This window comes from Anomalospiza imberbis, chromosome 9, assembly GCF_031753505.1.
Source record: "Anomalospiza imberbis isolate Cuckoo-Finch-1a 21T00152 chromosome 9, ASM3175350v1, whole genome shotgun sequence".
NCBI classification, from domain to species: domain Eukaryota; kingdom Metazoa; phylum Chordata; class Aves; order Passeriformes; family Viduidae; genus Anomalospiza; species Anomalospiza imberbis.
Genome location: NC_089689.1, coordinates 4,502,066 through 4,520,569, shown reverse-complemented (window position 1 = coordinate 4,520,569; position 18,504 = coordinate 4,502,066). Strand labels below are relative to the sequence as shown.

At 49.6% G+C, this 18,504-nt stretch overlaps 1 protein-coding gene across 1 annotated transcript in view; it reads left to right on the top strand.

The window, feature by feature from the left end:
* Positions 1-18,504, top strand: part of PAPPA2 (pappalysin 2) — an 88,755-nt gene that overhangs the window by 33,731 nt on the left and 36,520 nt on the right. The window contains exons 4-13 of the mRNA XM_068199449.1: positions 1,662-1,955; positions 2,638-2,830; positions 4,420-4,541; positions 6,010-6,502; positions 6,985-7,113; positions 8,124-8,215; positions 8,491-8,684; positions 9,815-9,949; positions 13,436-13,571; positions 13,775-13,994. Coding sequence (XP_068055550.1) covers positions 1,662-1,955; positions 2,638-2,830; positions 4,420-4,541; positions 6,010-6,502; positions 6,985-7,113; positions 8,124-8,215; positions 8,491-8,684; positions 9,815-9,949; positions 13,436-13,571; positions 13,775-13,994 — 2,008 coding nt within the window. The remainder of the gene's footprint in view (positions 1-1,661; positions 1,956-2,637; positions 2,831-4,419; positions 4,542-6,009; positions 6,503-6,984; positions 7,114-8,123; positions 8,216-8,490; positions 8,685-9,814; positions 9,950-13,435; positions 13,572-13,774; positions 13,995-18,504) is intronic.

Genomic DNA, 18,504 nt, shown 5'->3' with positions numbered 1-18,504 from the left:
AGAGGCTCTGCCGTGAGGTAGCTGGCACAGTAAATCCTCCAGGGCCCTGCAAAGGAGGGAGCAAGCTGTGCTGGAGCCAACTATTCACCACACTGCCATCCAAGCTGTCTGGGTTAAAAGTAGTTGTGTAAAAACAGCCTCCTGAGACATGGAGGGGTTGCCTGGAGTCAGCCTGGGCGCATGCTGGGGTCTGCTTTTTAGCACCCCTGTCTTGTTGATACTTCCCAGCCCTTGCTTCTCCTCTGTAAGGCAGAATGGAAAAGTGGATGGAGTGTGAAATTGAGAAGAGAAAAAGGGGGAAATGGCCAGTGAAAAACCTCAAAACAGGGAGAAAAATAAAGAGATTCCAAAGAAATTTTAATGTGGACAAAATAAAGGAGGCGAATAAAAGGAGGCCAGTGAAGCAATTTTTTTTGTTCTTGAGCACCTTCTGTGGACAGTTTCCTAGCAGATGTGGTACAGAGCCATCAGCACAGGGTGTGCATCCCAGGTCAGGGGCTGGAGATGCTGGCAGTGAGCAAAGGGAAGGCTGTGCTCCACCTGGCTTTTGTCGGTATCCTTGATCCTTGTTCTTCCCATCACAGATGGGCTCACAGGAAAGGAAAAACCACTTGCCCTACAGCCACAGTTCAGTTTAGGGCAGGATGATCAAGGGTCCTGTCCAGCTCTGTGCTGTTGCTCTCAGTATGAGGTGGCAGCTCTGGGTCAGTTTCTGGGGGACTTATCTGTGCCTTGCTCCAACATTTTTGACAGCTGAATCTACACCAAACTGTCTTGGAGACAAACTACCACTCTTGTGTCTCCTTGAGGCAGGGGCTGGGGTACCCCAGTGAAGAGGAGTAGGTTTGTGACGGTTTGTGAGGATCTTGTTGGGTTCATTTGCCCCTTGCTCACATGCAGACCCCTCTGAAGGGGAGGAAGGGGTCTTCAGAAGTTATGTCTTGGGAAATCCCACTCTAAAATACACTGAATTTAGGTCAGGTTTGTGGTTGAAGCTTAGTGGCTATCAACAATACCTCATAAGACTTTCAGTTTACCCCACAGAATCTGGTTTGGAGGTTGAAGCAATAGGTCATGGGTGATTTCTCAGCAGGGGCTGGAGGTAGTGCACTTGAATCTCCACATGGATTTGTGCTGAAGCTGGCTTCTAGTTGGCACAGCTGAGCGTGTCTGGACATTGCTCAGCACCTCGTTGTCCTCACCTGCCATGGGAGCTGGCCTGCCTTAGATGCCTATCTAGGCCAGGGAAGGACTTCTGTCCTCTGGTTCAAAAGATGATCCCTGTAAAGTCACAGCATGGCTCGATTTGGTGCTCTGGTTCCAAACCTCCTTTGGAGTTGTGTGATCCAAAGCAGACACTGAATTACAGCTGTGCCAAAAGATGCAGAGGGCAACAGTAGCTGAAATGATTGCAGATGTTGAGGGGGGAATAAAGTGGTAGGAGGGGAAGAAAAACCACCCACCCTGTTCCAATCCAAGAGGGCAAAGGAGCCTCTTCCTATCCTGTAAGAGGCTGAATATGTCCACCTTTGGGTCTCCCTCTGGCCCCTTGTCTGTGGCCTGGGAGCACAATGAGAGGAGTTTTGCTTCTCACAGGTGAGTAATGACAGATGTCTACTGTCCCTTTCTTGGAATGATGCTCTCTGTACTTGCAATTCCAGGTGGAGTTGTCCTCAACCCTGCTTACTACGGCATGCACGGCCACACCAACACCATGATCCACGAAGTGGGGCATGTCCTGGGGCTGTACCACGTTTTTAAGGGAGTGAGCGAGCGGGAATCTTGTGACGATCCCTGCAGGGAGACCACTCCATCCATGGAGACAGGAGACCTCTGTGCTGACACTGCCCCCACCCCAAAGAGTAAACTCTGTCGGGATCCAGACCCTACCAATGACACCTGTGGCCAGACACATTTCACAGGGACGCCCTTCAACAACTACATGAGTTACACAGGTAACGAGCAATCCTTGTTGGGAGTCACAAGGGGTCACCTTCCTTAAAACTTGGGTTTCCTTCTCTTCTACCTCCATCAGTAGTGCCTTACCTCACTCCCTAACCAACAGGGACCCTCCTGGTGTATTGGGATGTGCCCGGCAGCGCTCGCAGTAGCTACTTAACCACTTTGTTCCCCCAGGCTATTTCTATCCGTCCCTCTCTTCCCGCCAGTGGGTCGCTGGGCATGCACCAAGGCTGCTCCTGTCTGTGTGTGCCTTTGTTCTTCGCTCCTGAAGCTATTTTTATTATCATTGCTAATTATTAACCTCCTGAACGCTTTTGGCTTGGTTCCCAAAGGCATGCCGCGGGGGGCCGGTGTTTCTCCGGCCGTGCCGGGAGGGCCGAAGCCGGAGGAGCAATGCCATGCCGCCGGCTGACCCGCCCGCGGTGCCGTGCGGGCGGTGGCACTGCCCAGGTGCCGGTGCCGGGCAGGTGCCGGGACGTGGAGCTGCTGAGGCAGTGCCATCTTGTGGCTTCGGGGACACACGGCACCAGAGAGCCCCGGCGGCAGAGCCACCGCACGCTGGTGCCTCCCAGCCCTCCCTAGAAGTCCCCCAAAAAGCTTAGCCAGGAGCAAAGGGTGCGTGTTGCCGTGCCCTGACCCTCGGCCCGGCCTCTCCTCTCCTCTCCTCTCCCCCAGATGATGACTGCACCAACAGCTTCACCCCCAACCAGGTGGCCCGGATGCATTGCTACCTGGACCTGGTCTACCAGCGCTGGGGCCACAGCAAGAAGCCGGCGCCCATCCCGATCCCCGCCATGGTCACCGGGCAGACGCGGGACTCCCTCAGCATCTACTGGCTGCCTCCCATCAGCGGTGTCATCCACGAGAGGTGAGGCAGCTGTGCTCCCCGTGGCCCTGGGCTTGCACAGGAGCCTGCTGGAAAGGACGAGGGATCTCCGTGGCGTGGACCCCCCCAGTCCCACTCCCACCCTCGTCGTCCCCAGCAGAGCCCTCAGACACAAGAGGCAGGCTGCTGCCACGGCCCCCTGGCAGACGGGCTCTCCTGCAAGCTTCCCGCTCTCGGGGTGCCGGGAGGGGAAGCCAAAGAGCATCAGGAGGCAAAGCCAGCTCGAAAACCCCAGAGTGCAATCAGGGAATGAAAAATGGGCTTCATTTAGCACTTATTGTATAAAAGTAGCTATTTACCAGGAGGAAATGCAGCCCTGTGGTTAAGGCAGGGAGCTCGAACCACAGGAGCTGGGTTTCGTTCCCAGCGCTGTCGTGGTCTCGCAGAGCAGCTAACTGGGGGTAAGTCAGGAAACTTTTCAAGCCAGGGAAATGATGCCGAGGAGCCAGAGTTGTTTGGCTGGTGAGCAGTGCATAGCCGTGAGTGTTGGGTGGATGTCTGTCTTCTCCCCACTAAGGGAGCCACCAAGTCCTGGACACACCACCAATGTCTCTGTTCAGCAGCCCCTCTTACTAAAATATTTCCATTTCCACCCGGTTTTAGGTGGTGAGACTTTATTTTTAGGTTTTTTTGGGAGTTTTTTTTTTGGTTGTTGTTTTTTCTTTTTGTTTTTTTTTTGGTTTTTTTTTTTTTGCTTATGTGATCATAAGCCCATACATAAAGAGCTTTTGAACTTGTTTTGAAACTGCTTCATAAAGATGTCTTTTATAATTAAAAGGAAAATGCTTTTTGATGGTAGCTGGGGCACTCTTGGGTCAGTGCTTTCTGACTTTTCAAAGAACGGGTTCTCTCTACAACGGGCTTTTTGCTCAGGAGTAACAAGAACACGTGCATGTCACCCCACAGACAGGAGAGGCTCTGAGTGCTGGGTAGCCTTGAGTCATCCAAATTAACTGCTTTGTTGGGGAATGAAGTGATTTGGGAGCAGGAAAACATAGGTCTAGAAGGGAGGCACTTTGGAACCATCCCAAGTTGTCACTCATAACTGTCTCAGGAGCTGATCCATTGTGGCAGTCCTGCATCCCCTGAGAAGAACTGGTCAAGGAAGGTGGCTGAGGCTGGCCCTTATAATAAAGAAGTGCCTTTATCTTTTCTGGAGAGCATGGCAATTGACATTATTGAGATTGGTTTGTATTACAGTAATGCTGAAATCCAAAACCTGTCTCTGGATTTAGCAGAGAGGTCCTTATTTGCACCCACTCTAGTCCAGAGGCATTGCCCTGGGATGTGTGGGGTCTGTTAGCTCTGACTAGCGGTGATGGAACAGATTATTCATCCAAGACTACCCAGACAGCATGGAGAAGAGGAGAGATTAAATCCAGCCTGTGCCATGGGCGCTCATATTTCCCTGCCTTTGAAGAAGCTGATTCCAAGCAGGATGATATACCCAGGGAGATTGTGAGACCCTAGCTCTGCTTTTCCAACTTCCTGTCTGGTGCCACCTGGACAAGTGTGGCTGGGGAGTTGACTGGTCCTCCTTAGACATGCCAGGGTGTGTGCTCTGTCAGCAGGGAGCAGGACACGCTCTGTGACAGCTGTGCTGAGGATGGCACCTTCCGTCAGTACGTGCACGAGGCCTCTTCCCCTCGGGTCTGCGATTCCTCTGGCTATTGGACCCCAGAAGAAGCAGAAGGTAAATGTCTACTCTCTTCTCCTGTCTGTGAGTCCCCAGACAGAATCTTTCTGGTACAAGAATTTTTTTTTTTCCCTTTCAGAGAATCTGTTATCTTCCCTTTGCAAGGGTTCTGTAGTGCAGGAAGGACTTCTTGGTGCCCAGGAAAAACCTGGTAATGGCCTGATGGCTTCGGACAAACTGACTGGCACCCCAATATTAACCCAAATCATTGTTCAGACAGGTGTTGAGAGATGCTGACCAAAGGGAGATGCATTTAACTGAAATCAGTCTCAAAATACAGATCTTGGGACCTCATTCAAAACCCCAGGGGCATTCACAGACTTCAATGTAGTCTTGTCCGCAAAGAGCAAGAGGAGCTCTGTGCTGAGTCCCACTGAGTCTATGCCAAGCCCTGGGCAGTCCATTCCTCCCTAGCCATGCCAACAGCAGCTGGGATTTACAACTTCTCTTGTGCCGAGACCCAGATGTTGGTTTAGAGACCCACCTTGTGGGCACAATGGTGACTTTCAGGGTCACACAGTTGCCATAGGAGCTGCTGGGCTTTTCTGGCTGCCTCAGCTCCTCCAAGAGCAGAGTAGAGGAGGCAGGAGACCAGGGGAGCTGATCCTGGGAGCTGTGTGAGGTGCATGTGCTGCTGCTGAACCATGCAGAGCCAGAGGACATGGTTGTGTGTGTCTGTAGTTATCACAAGTGCTTGTTTGCTCTGATAAAAAGATAGAGTTTCTGGGTTTTAGAAACTTTTGGACTTGTCTTATATGGGTGAAGGCTTTAAATTGGTGCTGGGCCCTCAGAAATGCTTCCAGTGGCCAATGAAGACAAGGGTATTTCTACTACAGAATGATAAATTCCAGTGATCCTTTTTGGGTCTGAAAAGCCAGCACTCCATTTCTCTTGCTGAGTGCTAATCCACCATCAGGGGAGGCAGACTGGGGCTCTGAGGTACTGTCCTGGAAGATGTTCTGGAAAAACAGCCTTCCAGACCTGCTTCCCTGCTTTGGACCTGGCCCCTTCCTGACTGTGACCTGTCCCAGCCTGTGCTTGTGCAAGGCTTCAGTCTCTGCTCTGCTTGGCGCATTCAGGTGTCCTTGGCAATGTTTCTGCACCTGTGAGGCTACAGAGCAAGCTTCACGTTCCTCAGCTGTGTCTAGGCTGTCCCTAGATCCCTGCACTGTGTCCAGCTGCAGTGTGGATCCCACTGCTCCCATTTGAGAGGGCTGTGAGTCACCAGGTCTGCTGAGCCTTGTGCATATGTGCAAGTACCCAGGAGCTGGGAGACCAGCGGGGATTATTGCTTTCCAGGACGTTAGGGCAGGTGCCACTGGGTCTAGGACATGTGGGTGCAAACCCACATGCGTGTGCAGTTATGGCCTGGAGATGCTTAAGCACCTACAGGGAAGATCACCCCTGTGGGTCTCCTGTGAAGCCAGCTGTCCCCTGGTTTTCACCAGCTTCCTCCTTGTCCCAGGTCCCCCAGATGTGGATCAGCCCTGTGAGCCCAGTCTGCAGGCATGGAGTCCGGAGCTCCACTTGTACGACATGAACATGACTGTGCCGTGCCCCCAACCGGACGGCTGCATCCTGGAGCTGCGCTTCCTGCACCCCGTCTACCCCGATTCTCTCACCCTCTGGACCACCTACCTCTCCACAGGCTCTCCCAAGGCACTGTCTGACATTGAAATCCTGACAGAGCAAGGGGAGTCCATCCACCTGGGCCCCCTGGACACTTTCTGCGATGTCCCCTTTACTGTGAAGCTCAATATCCCTAAAAAGATGTCTGGAGTTAAAATCTACACCTTTGACGAGAGGATGGAGATAGACACAGCCCTGCTGACCTCCAGGCCTCACAGCTCCCTGTGCTCTGCCTGCAGACTGATCCAGTACCGGGTGCTCCGTGACCCCCCATTTGCAGACGGGTCCCCTGCCACCCCGCTGCAGTCACATCGCCAGTTCATCGACACGTGAGTCACAGAGCTGCTCTGTCTTGGCCTGAAGGGGTGGCTGAGTCGGGTTTGATTACCTCCTTATGTCTTCTCCCTTTGAATCCCTGGATGGTTTTGCTTCTGTTTTGTTTTTCCTCCTGTCCCCCTGCTCTGGAAATTACTGTGTCCACTGCCATTGAGCAAGGGTGTGGCAGACCCACCATGATAGCAGGACTCTTGTGATAAGTAGAAGGAGCTTATTAAACCCAGAAACATTTCCCCCATCAATCCCATGAGTAAAATGATTACTCAAGCTAATTCCACTTCTCCCCAGCTCAGACCCTTGGGAAATAAGCAGCATGACCTAGAAGAGACTCTCTTCCCACAGGCTCTGCCTCTGGGAGAGTATGAAAATGCATCAGATACTGCATGGATGTATACACTTGGTGTCTGTAGTTGTGATGAGCAAATCTCAGTGCTGCAGATGTTGCTGTTCCCTCAAGTTCTCTCTGTCCCTGCAGGGAAGTCACTCCTGGGCAGGTGTACCGCTACCAGGTACAGGTGGTCTCTGGGGCAACCTCAGGAGAAGCCTCCCCACCGCTCGTCCATGTGCACGGAGCACCCTACTGTGGCGACGGGAAGGTGACCACGTAAGTTGAAAACCTCCTCAAGGTCTCAGCTGAGGTTCTTCAAGCTGTCAGGTCACCCTGCCCCAAAGGGTAGCAGCAGGTGGGTCCTCCATGCACGGGTACATGGCTGAAGCTGCTGCACAGAATCCCTCCAGCAGACTGAGCTGTAGAGCTTGTGTTTTGTAAAATGCCATGTGCATAGGAGATGGAGATGGTCTTTTTGAGAGGCATGGTCTGTATGAGGGGTCCAACCTGAACATCCTCTGTTCTTGACTTCAGAACTTGGATTCTGGCCCATATCAGCGAACTGTGGCAGAGTCCAGCCCAAAGGACTGCCTTTAGAAGTGGGCAGTATAACTTTTTGCTCAGGGCCCTGCAGGAGTAGGTTCTACAACAAGCACAGTCCCACACTGTGTAATGTCTTCAGAGAGCTGTCCAGTCTCTGCTCAGAGATCCCAAATAATGAGGGATGCACCACCTCTACACTGAGAGAGCCCAAAGCTTCACCTGCTGTGCCTGGGAGATAATTATTCCAGATTTCCATATTTGAGCTTTTTAAGACTTCAACTTCCAGGATACTCAGGATCACTTTCATTTGAAACCAGTTTTCTTAGCAGGGTAAAGAAAGGGAAAGGAACCTTCTGTCTCTCCCCTTCTTCTGCCTCCTTTTCCAGCTCCCACTGAAACCCCAGCCCCATTTCAGAATCTCCTGCCTTCTCCAACACTTGCTTTCTCCAGCAACAGGTCTTCCTGATGCTTAGTTCTATACTTTTTCCATTCTTCCAGAGTTCTTGCCTCAAGTTTTACAGCAAAGTCACAGTACAATCGTCTGCTCCCAAATGCTGTGACTTTAACCTCTTTTTATCCTCTGGCAAGGTGTTTTCTCTATCTAATTCCATGTGTGGTTCTTCCTTTTGAACTGCTTCTGTGGAAACAGAACCAAGATAAGGGGTCCTCACTTATGACTGGGCAGGAGCACAGGGGTGTTGAGTCAAAGGTGGTAATAATACATCTGGCTGTTGCTCTCTTAGGAGCCTGGAAGAGGAATGTGATGATGGGGACTTGCTGGATGGAGATGGTTGTTCCAGGAAGTGTAAAAAGGAAAAAGGCTTCAACTGTGTTGGTGAGTCCAACTGGATTGAGACAGGTCCAAATGGATTGACTCCTTTTGAGGCAGGAGTCAAAACTGTACATTATTCACACTGCTCCTTAGAGCAGAGGGCCATGCACCTCATTGCAACAGAACCTGGATTTGCAGCTGGAGTGGTCCATGGATCTTGTTAGGCCCTTGTGCTGGGAAAACCCCAGGCTAGTGAGACAGCAAATCTCTTACAACGAGAGGAGGTGTGTGTGCCTGGAGCCTGGTTTGTAAGCAGCTCATCCCTGTTCTCCCTGCAGGGGAACCAAGCCTGTGCTATGTTCACGATGGGGATGGTGTGTGTGAGCCCTTTGAGGAGACAAGCAGCATGCTGGACTGTGGTCCCCACACTCCTGAGGGGTATGTGGATCTGTGGGCAGTGAAAGCCTACGCCTCCCAACAGGATGCAAAGTCCTGCCCTGCTTCCATAGTCACTGGAGAGCCTGTTGTGAAGGTGAGTGAAGGCATGGACAAAAAAAAGAAAAAAAAAAAAAAAAAAAGACAAAGTCTGTGCTGGGGAAGGCACAAACAAAATCAGCTCTGGAAGCATTCATTGATTATTATCTTTCCAAGCAGGGACTGAGTGCAAGACCTGGGCATTTCTCACACTCCTCTTGCATCAGTCCCTGAGTTCAGGAGCTACAGTTCATGGAGAGGTGCTTCATCCTGCCAAGGAGCACTTCCCCCAGCCATGCATTTCACTGAACAGTGACCACCCCATCCCACCAGCCTAATGCTCAACTTGGAGCATGTGACTTGTCCCACTGTTGGCTTAAAAAAATCCTGTCAGTCTAATACCTTTTAAGGTCAGGGCCTGAAAGGATGAAATCACACACACATCAGCATCTGTACTGCTCCCAAGCCCTCTGATCTGAAGCCAAGGAAAAATCAATGGGAGAATTCCCATCTTTCATACGGGCTTTGGAGCAGAGCCTGGAGGGGATTTTGCCTGATTGGTGTTAACGTGGTGTGTATGTTCTTTCCTAGCAAGCTGAAGAAAGGCAAGAAATATGTAAAGAGATCATATTTAGCCCTTTACACATGTGTTTCAACTGACTTGATATGAGGAACTATCTTCTTGAGACCTGCAGCATGATTAAACTGCCCAGATATACATGTCTAATGAGGTGCCTTCGGCTCAGGTGTCTGTTCCTTTACAGTGACACCTGTATCTCCCAGGTTTTGTCTGCCAGGCCTGTGGGAATGTCTGGGATGCCACAGGGCATTGAATGGAAGAGAAGAGTGTTATTCAGGCAAATGAATCACACCTTTGTATCTCGTGAGCCCAGCCAAAATCAAGATGCCATGGTCTCACCTACCAGCTCACAGCTTGGCTTGTTTGTTGCTCAGCCCCACAGACACCGTAAGATGCTTAAACAACACATTTACAGCACTCCAAAATGGCAAAGGTCTTCTGTGTGGGCAGTGAGATGTCACTTAGGAAGCCACATCCTAACTGTCTTCATGCTAAGAGCCACCTTGGGGTACTTCTCAACACTTGTTCAATCTTCCCTGAAGTTTTGTAGGTGCTGTTTTTCTCCTTTCATTGCAACCTTCTGTGTTGAAATAAATCTCTCCTTTCAGGTATGTAAATCCCACCTTCATGAGGTGCCAAAGGACCTTTTGCAGGCTGCTTGGTTTCCCTGTGCTCCCAGCCAAGAGAATGCTCAGGACCCAAATGAGAAGATGCTTTTGGGCGATGAGGGAGTTTGGCTCAAGGTAAGTGAGGGTGTGTGGTCAGGCACAAAGGATTTGTTTGTCTTTACTCATCTCTGGTGACAAAGCCCATCCTTTTCTGTCCTGTAGGAGCTACAGCAACCTTTAAAACTACTCAGGTAGTACTCCATATGCTACTGCACTCTTTGTAAATCCCAAAATTCCTGTGTCTGGATCTTAGGTAGTTGCCGCATTCCCACTGTGAACAGCAAACCCATCCTGGGGCAGATTGCCAGGAGAGGGACTGTGCATGAAACCAAAATACCACAGAAATGCCTCAAGGCTGAGAAGCAACTTGCTCCTGACTCTCCCCTGCAGTCAAGCTGTGCTTTAACACCCCCAGAGGGTAGGCACAGGCTGTGTTTAAAGTCCTAGCTGCCTTTGTTCCAGCAGCAGAGGGCAGCTGGATATCCTCTGCCATCCTGAGGGATCCTCAGCACCCCAAGCCCACAGCAACCAGCTGTGGTACAGAGGTCCTTCTAATGACTCCAGACCAGAGGTGGCACCTCTGTGCCACGGGATGTTGGTCCTGCAGCCCAACAGGGGCTCGGGGGCTGTGCCTGGGAGGGTCCAACCCCTCTGTCCCAGCAGGTAGAGGAGAGGGACAGAGGAGGGCTGAGGATTAGGCCACTGGGATTTTTACAGCATTGGGTTTCTGACCACAGGCACAGTTTAGAGGTTTTGTGGCTGCTGCCTGGTGTTGCTGGAAAGCCAGGCTCTGGTGTGCTCCTCCCTCTGCTCTCTGAGGGGCAGCTCGCCCTGTTTTGCTCGAGGTTCTCTAGAGAAGGCCTCTTTCCCCACATGCCCAGACAACTCGGTGAATCATCAAACCTCAGTCAACAAACGTGGGTACTGCTCTGAGGTCCTCTGTCTCTCCAAAACAACTTCCTTTAACCTTCTAATTTTCCCTCTCTTCCTTGTCTGTGTGCTCACAACCCAGTTTGTGGCTTCAGTCTCTGGCCATGACAAACGTGCCTCCTTTCCTAAGGAGAAAGCAGTAATCCTCCCCCTTGGCCTTACCTAGATGAAAGCTTGATTTCCACTTCTCAGCAGGGGTTAAAACATGTTACAGTTTTATTGGAGCTTGTGGTCAGTCCTCTTCCTCTATGGATGTTTATACTAAAGACTTTCATTACTGGTTCTCTGTGCTCTCTCTAGGAGTGCTATTATTTTCCGCCCATAAAATTATTTATGGACTAGTAATAAATATGCCCTTTTATTCTTTTTTTTTTGTTTGTTTGTTTGTTAAGAGTTGGCCTGATTGGTAACATATTGGGTTAGGAAAGATGGCTTTTTGTTGACAATTTGCCTAGCACAGCTGCCTGCCCAGACAGGAATGGTGCTGTTGATGCACATGTATACCCATGTGCACGGGGTGTTTGGTGTCCACCAGCTCCCAGGGCCATTTTAAAGCTGCTGCACCTGTGTCTCCCAGGTTAGAGCTGCACCACAAAACTCATCAGATGGTAGGAATCACTTCCTACAGCATTTCTGAAGAGGTGGCACCTATGAACAAGAGGAACGGCTGGGTCAAAGGATCATGGAATGGTTAGGGTTGGAAAGGAGCTTAAATGCCCTCTAGTTCAAGCCCCCTGCCATAAGCAGAGACACCTTCCACTAGACCATGTGGCTCAGAGCCCCATCAGATCTTGAATGTTTCCAGAGATCCACAAGTGCTCTGGAAAGCCAGTGGCAGTGTCTCACCATGCTCGCTGTCGTGCTGTAATTAGGCTGGAGGCAGGAGGTATGTGTGTCTGTGCCACTGCACACAGCATCTGCCATGCCCCCTGGGTCTGTCTGCACATGAGAATCGTTACAATTTGCAGATCTCCAGCCATGCTTTGTTCTCAGTTTTTAATACACCTGACGAGGAAAGACATCAAAATCACTTGTAAGCAAGTCAGGATGTGTAATGCAGGAAATTAAATGAGAAGTGGGGAGAGGGAGGGAGAAAAATTAAGAAGATGGCCTGCTGTGGCCAAGCACATATTATGTATTGAAAAGGATTGGGATGTTAATCAAGGCAGCTGCTATTGGCCGAACTTGGGGCCAGCACCTTTCACTCTCATGCAGATGCACTGTAGGAAGGGAAAGACTGAACTCTTCACCTCAAGATGTGTAGTCCAGGGAAAGCCTCACCTGAGTTCTCCAACTACCTCTCCTCCCCTGAGGAACCACACTTGGAGGCTGGGTTAAAATCCTCCAGGTCCTTGGGACTTCACAGCTGTAGCTCTGTCTTGGGGGGACTCCTTGTCTGTGAGCACTGCTGGCTCTTCTCTCTTTTCCTCCCTTCTTGTTTTCCTGTTTCTTTTATTTCTTCCCCCACTTATCTCACCAGGGGAGACAGTGGGGACACACCAAATAAAACCATTTGAGCCCTCTGGTCCACTCCTTGCAGCCAGGCAGCCCTGTAAGCGAGCAAGCCCTGGCTAAGGGAGCAAGGAGACACCAGTGGGGCCTCGCTCATGGGGCTTTTGCTGATGAGCACCTCCCTGCAGGGTGGGACCCCGGGCTGAAGCCCAAGGTTTTCTCCTGTTGCCGTGTGTGAACAATGCCTGACGTGGCATGAACCACCCTGAGGCTAGGCTGCCATCACAGATTGCGTGGCTGTCCCCTCCATTCCCACAGTCTGCTCCTTGGGCTGTGCCTGGCCAGCCAGGACTTGTCTTCTTTCCAAATACACCTTTGCCTCGAATTTCTGAGCTTCCTCCACGCCAGCATTCCACAAGAACACTGTATCCGGGAGGATCTTGATCAAAACACATCTCAGCACTGGGGGGAAGGGGGGGTACTGGGGTGGGGGAGAAAAACATTTCTGTCTTCTTACTTCCAAAGAACATCTGCTCTGCCATGATTGATGCCATGAGTTTCCCAGCTACTTCCAGCTGCCTTCAGGGTTGTAGACAAGTAGCAAGTTGCTGGCTCTCCTAGCAGGCAGGGCTTCTTCCCACGAATCTTTCCATGTGTTGGCTGGTGGACAGTTTGCTGTTGCAGTGGCTACTGGCGGCATTCTTTGGGCTTGTTTTGTTTTTTGTCTTTTTTGAGGGCTTTTTTATTGGAAATATTTGGGTGGCAAGGCTGGTAGCTGTTTTCCCTGGGTGTCTCACCTTGCCTGGCCAGCTCTGTGTGGGATGGGAGTCTGAGTCTGGTGAAGGGGGAGGAGGAAAGAGGTTATCCAGGTCTTGCTCAATTTAAAGAGTAGCAAATGTGGATGTCATGAAGATGCTGTAAATTTAGGTCAAGGTGGGACTGAACGTGTGAGAAGGCTAGTAAAAGGAAGAAGGGAAATTCAGAGGGAAAGGACTGTTTTGCCTCTCTTCCTTCCTCCTCCCCACCTTTGCACCCATTTGCAGACCTGCAAGGTCTCTGACCCCTTATCCCTGCTCCTGTTGTCCTACTGCTCCCTCTTTCTCTCTCTTGCCTGTATGGGCTCTGAGAAGCTGTATTTGGTGTGCCTGCTCTCAGAGTGTCTCCTGCCCTCTTTCCCAGGTTTGCTTTGAGAGACCTGCAGTGCCCACCTCTCTCCTGCTCTTCCTGGCCTCCTCTGGCACTGTCCCAAGCCAGCAGCCCAAGCCGGTGGTTGCCGTCCAGTTGACTGACACAGATGGACAGAACCGCTCTTTGGGTGAGAACCTCTGGGCTGTGGCACCAGCGGGGACACCTGGAGCCACCACCACAGCTGTGACCTCTCACTGCTGTCCCCTGCCCCTCCTTGCAGGATCTTCTGCCTTCCAAGGTGGTCTGTTGGTGTAGGGGGGGAGCAGATGTAAACCAAAAGCAAATCCCTGGAGCTGGACTAGTCACTTCTTTCTTTGCCTTGTCTCGCAGGGACGTACGAGCTGTCATGTCAGCACAACCCCCTCACCATCAATGTGACCCACAGCCAGGAGGACCCACTCCCCCAGGTTGCCTCAGTGCTTTTCAACTTCTCCTCTCCACTTGTGGGCATTGCAGCCGTGGCCATGCGGACCTTGGCTCAGCCTGGCTCCTCTGACCTCACCTCCTGCCTCCTGCAGCACCAGCAGGGATGTGGCCATCAGTGCTACAGGTAGGGATGGTCTCCTCAGGGCACGTCCCAGTGGCCACCCGGGGTTACTGCTCTCCTCTGGGAATTTGTGTTTGAATTCTGGAGTTTCTGTCTTCTCATTGAGTGCTTTGTGACTATCCTCAGAGGGCTTTTGAAGTATTGCTGGAAGATTTGCTGTGTTGAGTCTTGATTTGCTTGTCTTGCTGGAGGGAATGAGAAGGCAGAAACCAGATTTTGTGCATGGCCTCTGCATCTAGAAAACTGTGCTAAAGGTCTGATTCCTGGTGGGAAAACCAAGAGAAGTTTGAAAATGGCTGAGAAGTTATCACTGGGAGTTTTTGCTAAAGCTGAAACATTGGCTTCTTCAGCACTTTTCTTTACAAGCTCCACCTCCATCTATTCCAGTCTTCCCTGTGCTGTGCAAGGTGGGGATGGAGCTCTCCTCATCCTCTCTGTTCTCCCAGTCCATCCAGGCCCCTCACAGAGTCTCACACTGCCCTGTTGAACGTGGTGATAATGCCAACAGCGGCCTCAGCACTTTAAATCTGCCGAGTCCGGCTTTTCTTTCAGATCCCAGGCTCCCTGAAGCTACACACGTGCTGATCCAGGGCTCCAGTTCAGCCAGTTACTCAAACCACAGCACTGAGAATACTGATTTTTGAGTTGAGCTTTGCTGGAGCTTTGGGGTTCTTAAACACAGAAGGGCTTTGTCTAGGGTCATCTCATTGCTGTTCTTGTCATGTTCCTTCTGTTGATGGCCTGGATGGGTGAATATCCCTGATAACAAATGAGAGTATGTGTGTGTGTTTGTCTTAAAGCCTGTGGGAATGTGGTACAATTGATCTATGTTGAATTCTGGAAGCCATGAATATCCTGAAGTTACTTTTTACTTTTTTTTTTTTTTTTTAATGCATGTGTGATTTATACAGAAACATAAATCTTAGTGAGTCAGTATATAAATATTATTCTCAACTTTACATTAAAAGATCAGTGTTCACCTGAAATGCAGCGTGTTTCCTCCTGGTAGCTGTTACAGCAATGTACCCACATGCTTCTAAGACCCTGGCCAACTGATGTGGTTTTTCAATTACATTTTCTCATCCCTTAAAATAATCTTGCATTCTCGTTGTTTGAGAGCTTCCCTCTTCCTCTGAGAAGTGACTGCAAGGAAGAAAAGACTCACTGGACACAGCTGAGCATTGACTGGGGATGAGGAGATGCCCATATAGGGGCAAATAGAGAGGAAAATAGATGTTTTCCTCATAAAAGTCACATTATAGCTGAAGGACAAGCCAGTTCCCATATTGCCAAGGCACACCCAGCTGTGTCCCTCTTCCAGGGGCACAGCAGGGTCCTCGTGTCTCCTCTTCCTCTTGTTGCCCTCCTCTAGGCTCCCCATGGCCTTGACTTCACAGCAATATGCCGAATTGCAGGATATGTGTGTGCCCTTAGCAAATACTCAAAGCAAATCAGATTCACAGGGTTTTCAGAGTAGAAAATTCTATTTAGAGTATTGATCTTCAGAATTAAAGTCTTGAATATTCAGGGTGGGGAGGTTAGGCTTACAGCCTTGAGTACTCACACTAATAATCAAGGATCTTCCTCTGTTAAGTCAGGAAACATTCAAGGATGCCCCCTGTATTATATTTTAAAATTTATTATATCTTTAAATCTTTTTAAATTGCCAAAAGTAGTGCATTGCATTATTTTTAAAGGTTAGCAATCCATTTCCTATAAGGTAGGTGGATTCTGGCAGTGGGCAGGGGGGGAAATTCCCTATAAAAATCCAGAAATAGAAAATATTCAGAGGCTGAGAGACATTTGACTGTAAAAGACCACAGAACATCCATGTTCTTCCTGCAGAGAGTAGAGCTGACCGTTTGCACAGCCAGCCTCATGTACACAGTACGTGCTTGTGAGGGCTTTCCTAAAATAACCTGAGAAAGGACAGCAACAAAAGCAACAAAGAAATGAGATTTCCTGCCTTCAGCCTAGAAATGCTAGTTGCCAAAATAATAAATATATGACAGGTTGGTATTTCTGTAGCATCTTTCATCTTGAAGGATCTTGCAGTGCTTTGCAGGCTGGGGAAAACATAGAGACCGTGTTTATGCTGGTGAAATGCAGCCTTCTCCAGGCCGGGACGCAACAGGTGTTTGCCTCTAGAAAAGTACATATTTGTTTTGAAGAAAGTATCTCCTTTTGCTTTTGGACCCACTCAAGGTGCTGAGGGTTGGCAGAGCATTTGCAGACCAAAACAGTGCAATGTCCTCACTGCCATCACCAGGAACCCCTCTCTGCTGTCTCTGCCACCAGACCAGGGTTTGTCTGTGCATTCTGCTCCCAATCACAACCTTATGAGGTCAAGCAGAAATCAGACTTAACACATTTCCACCCAGGAGACCCACAGCTTTTGCCTTTCATCCTTTTCTTTGCATTTTAAACTGAGCCACAGTCCCTCCTGTTTAACTTGGTACAGGCTATACACTGAACCAGGGGAACATTTTTCATTTCCTCTGTTATGTGTATTTTTAGCTTGCTTTTATTTTTAGTGTGTTTTATTTTACGTTCACATATGCTGGGAAATGCCTGGGTGGGTTCACAGGAAAGGTGCTACCAAAGGCAATCTGCTTTGTGTTTGTATTTCCTGTGTGAAAGCTCTCCTCTGCTTCCTCAAAGTGGGTGTCAGGCATCAGGGGGAGTCTGGTTTGGATTCCTTTCGTATGGAAAATGGATGTGAGGGAGAGAAAATTAGATGAAGGAGGGAGTTGTTTACGCATTTTCCATTGATACACTTCATTCAGCGATGAGGGCTGTTTCCCAAACAGGTTTTGTTTGGTTTGTTTTCTTTCTTCCAGGCACCAAATTTATGCAGGGTCAATTTATGAGCTGCATGTGTGATGGCATGAAGATTTATGGGCACCCTGGTAGACATGCTGGTGTCTCATTTCACAGAAATGTAAAATAGTTTGGGTTGGAAGGAACCATAAAATCCTGATTCCTGCCTCTGGCTTAGGATGCCTCCGTGGATGATCCCTATCTCTGGAGGGATTTAAAACACATGTAAACGTGGCACCTGGGGACATGGGTTAGTGGTGGCCTTGGCACTGATGGATTAATGGCTGGACTTAATTTTACAGGGCTTCTCCAGCCTAAACATTTGTGTTTCCAGGGTCCTGATGACCACCTTTCCTGGGGAATGGGCTCATCTCTACCTTTGAGACCTCCAGAGATGCTTCTCCTCCATCATCAAAACCTGTTGACCTGTGGCATGTCTCTTGTGGGTCCCTGACTGGCTGATGGGCAATGGTGGCCAAGACTGTGCTGTAGAATATGTTATTAATTTTAATTTAAACTAACATTTAAATTAATGCCCAGCTGGAAGGTGTCGCAGGTAACCCTTGGAGGGCCAGACACCATTTCATGGACTGCCCTATCCCATTTGCTCTCTGCAGTCTAACAAGCTTCTTGAGATTAGTGCTCTATATATGGGCTTTTTTGGGAATGCTCAAGATGTCTTCTGCCTTTCCCTGAGAATATCCATGGGGAAAAATATCTCCCAGCATAGGTTTTTCACCAATTTGATCTTGAGTCAAACACAGTAACTGAACAGCTTTCAAACAGGGTGCTTGGTGTCACCTTGTAGAAAGGGTCTGATGCATTGTTCCCAGCAGAGCTGGCCCCAGATACATCGAGGGAATGTGAGTTACAGCACGTGTGAGTTCCCATGTCCAGTGAAGAAGGGAGCAACCACTAGGAGACCCCAGGTTTTCCAGCAGAGCCCCTTGGTTTTCTGCTACAGCCAGTCTCTCCCATTCTGCCCTGCCCTTCCTGATGGCATACACGGGCCCAGGGATTTTTCACAGGGGCTGGATTAAATGCATCCTTCAGAAGGTTCTCTTATCTCCTTTCACAAGCTGCAGGAGGTGATGAGTACACCATCACCCCTGCTGAGCTATTCTCATACCCACTGCTGAGCCTCTCTGCTGAGAAGGTGCCTCTGATTTCATGATGAAAGTTGTTGCTTTTGCTCCATCCTTGTCAGAAAGGTTTGAATGCCTCCTGCCAGCAGACAACTTTTCTGTGTCTATGTGTCTGTACAGAGCCATCAGATCGTTTCACTATCTCCTCTCTGTCATGATAAATATCTTTTCCTCCTTAAATCTTACAGCATAAGTCTTGCAGCCCAGCTATGGCTTCTGCTTGCAGCTCCCCTTTGAAATCCCTCTGCTATTTTTATGTCTTTCATGGTGATGGATGTGGCTCAGAAATTAATTCCTCTGGACAAGATGAGAAAATGAGGTGGAGTGTGGTCCTGTGGAGATCAGATATGGACAAAGATGTTCTTTGGGTACAGTCTGTCCTGGCTGAGGTTGGGAAGGTGACTAGACCAAACCTGACATCCCATTCAACCTCCTTTTCTGTGCCTCTATGCAACTATTTTGGTGTAGTGAACAACAACAAAAAAACATGGAAAGGAGCTGTCTGGAAATACATTATGTGCTCTTGCTTCTTTTTTTCCCTTTTCTAC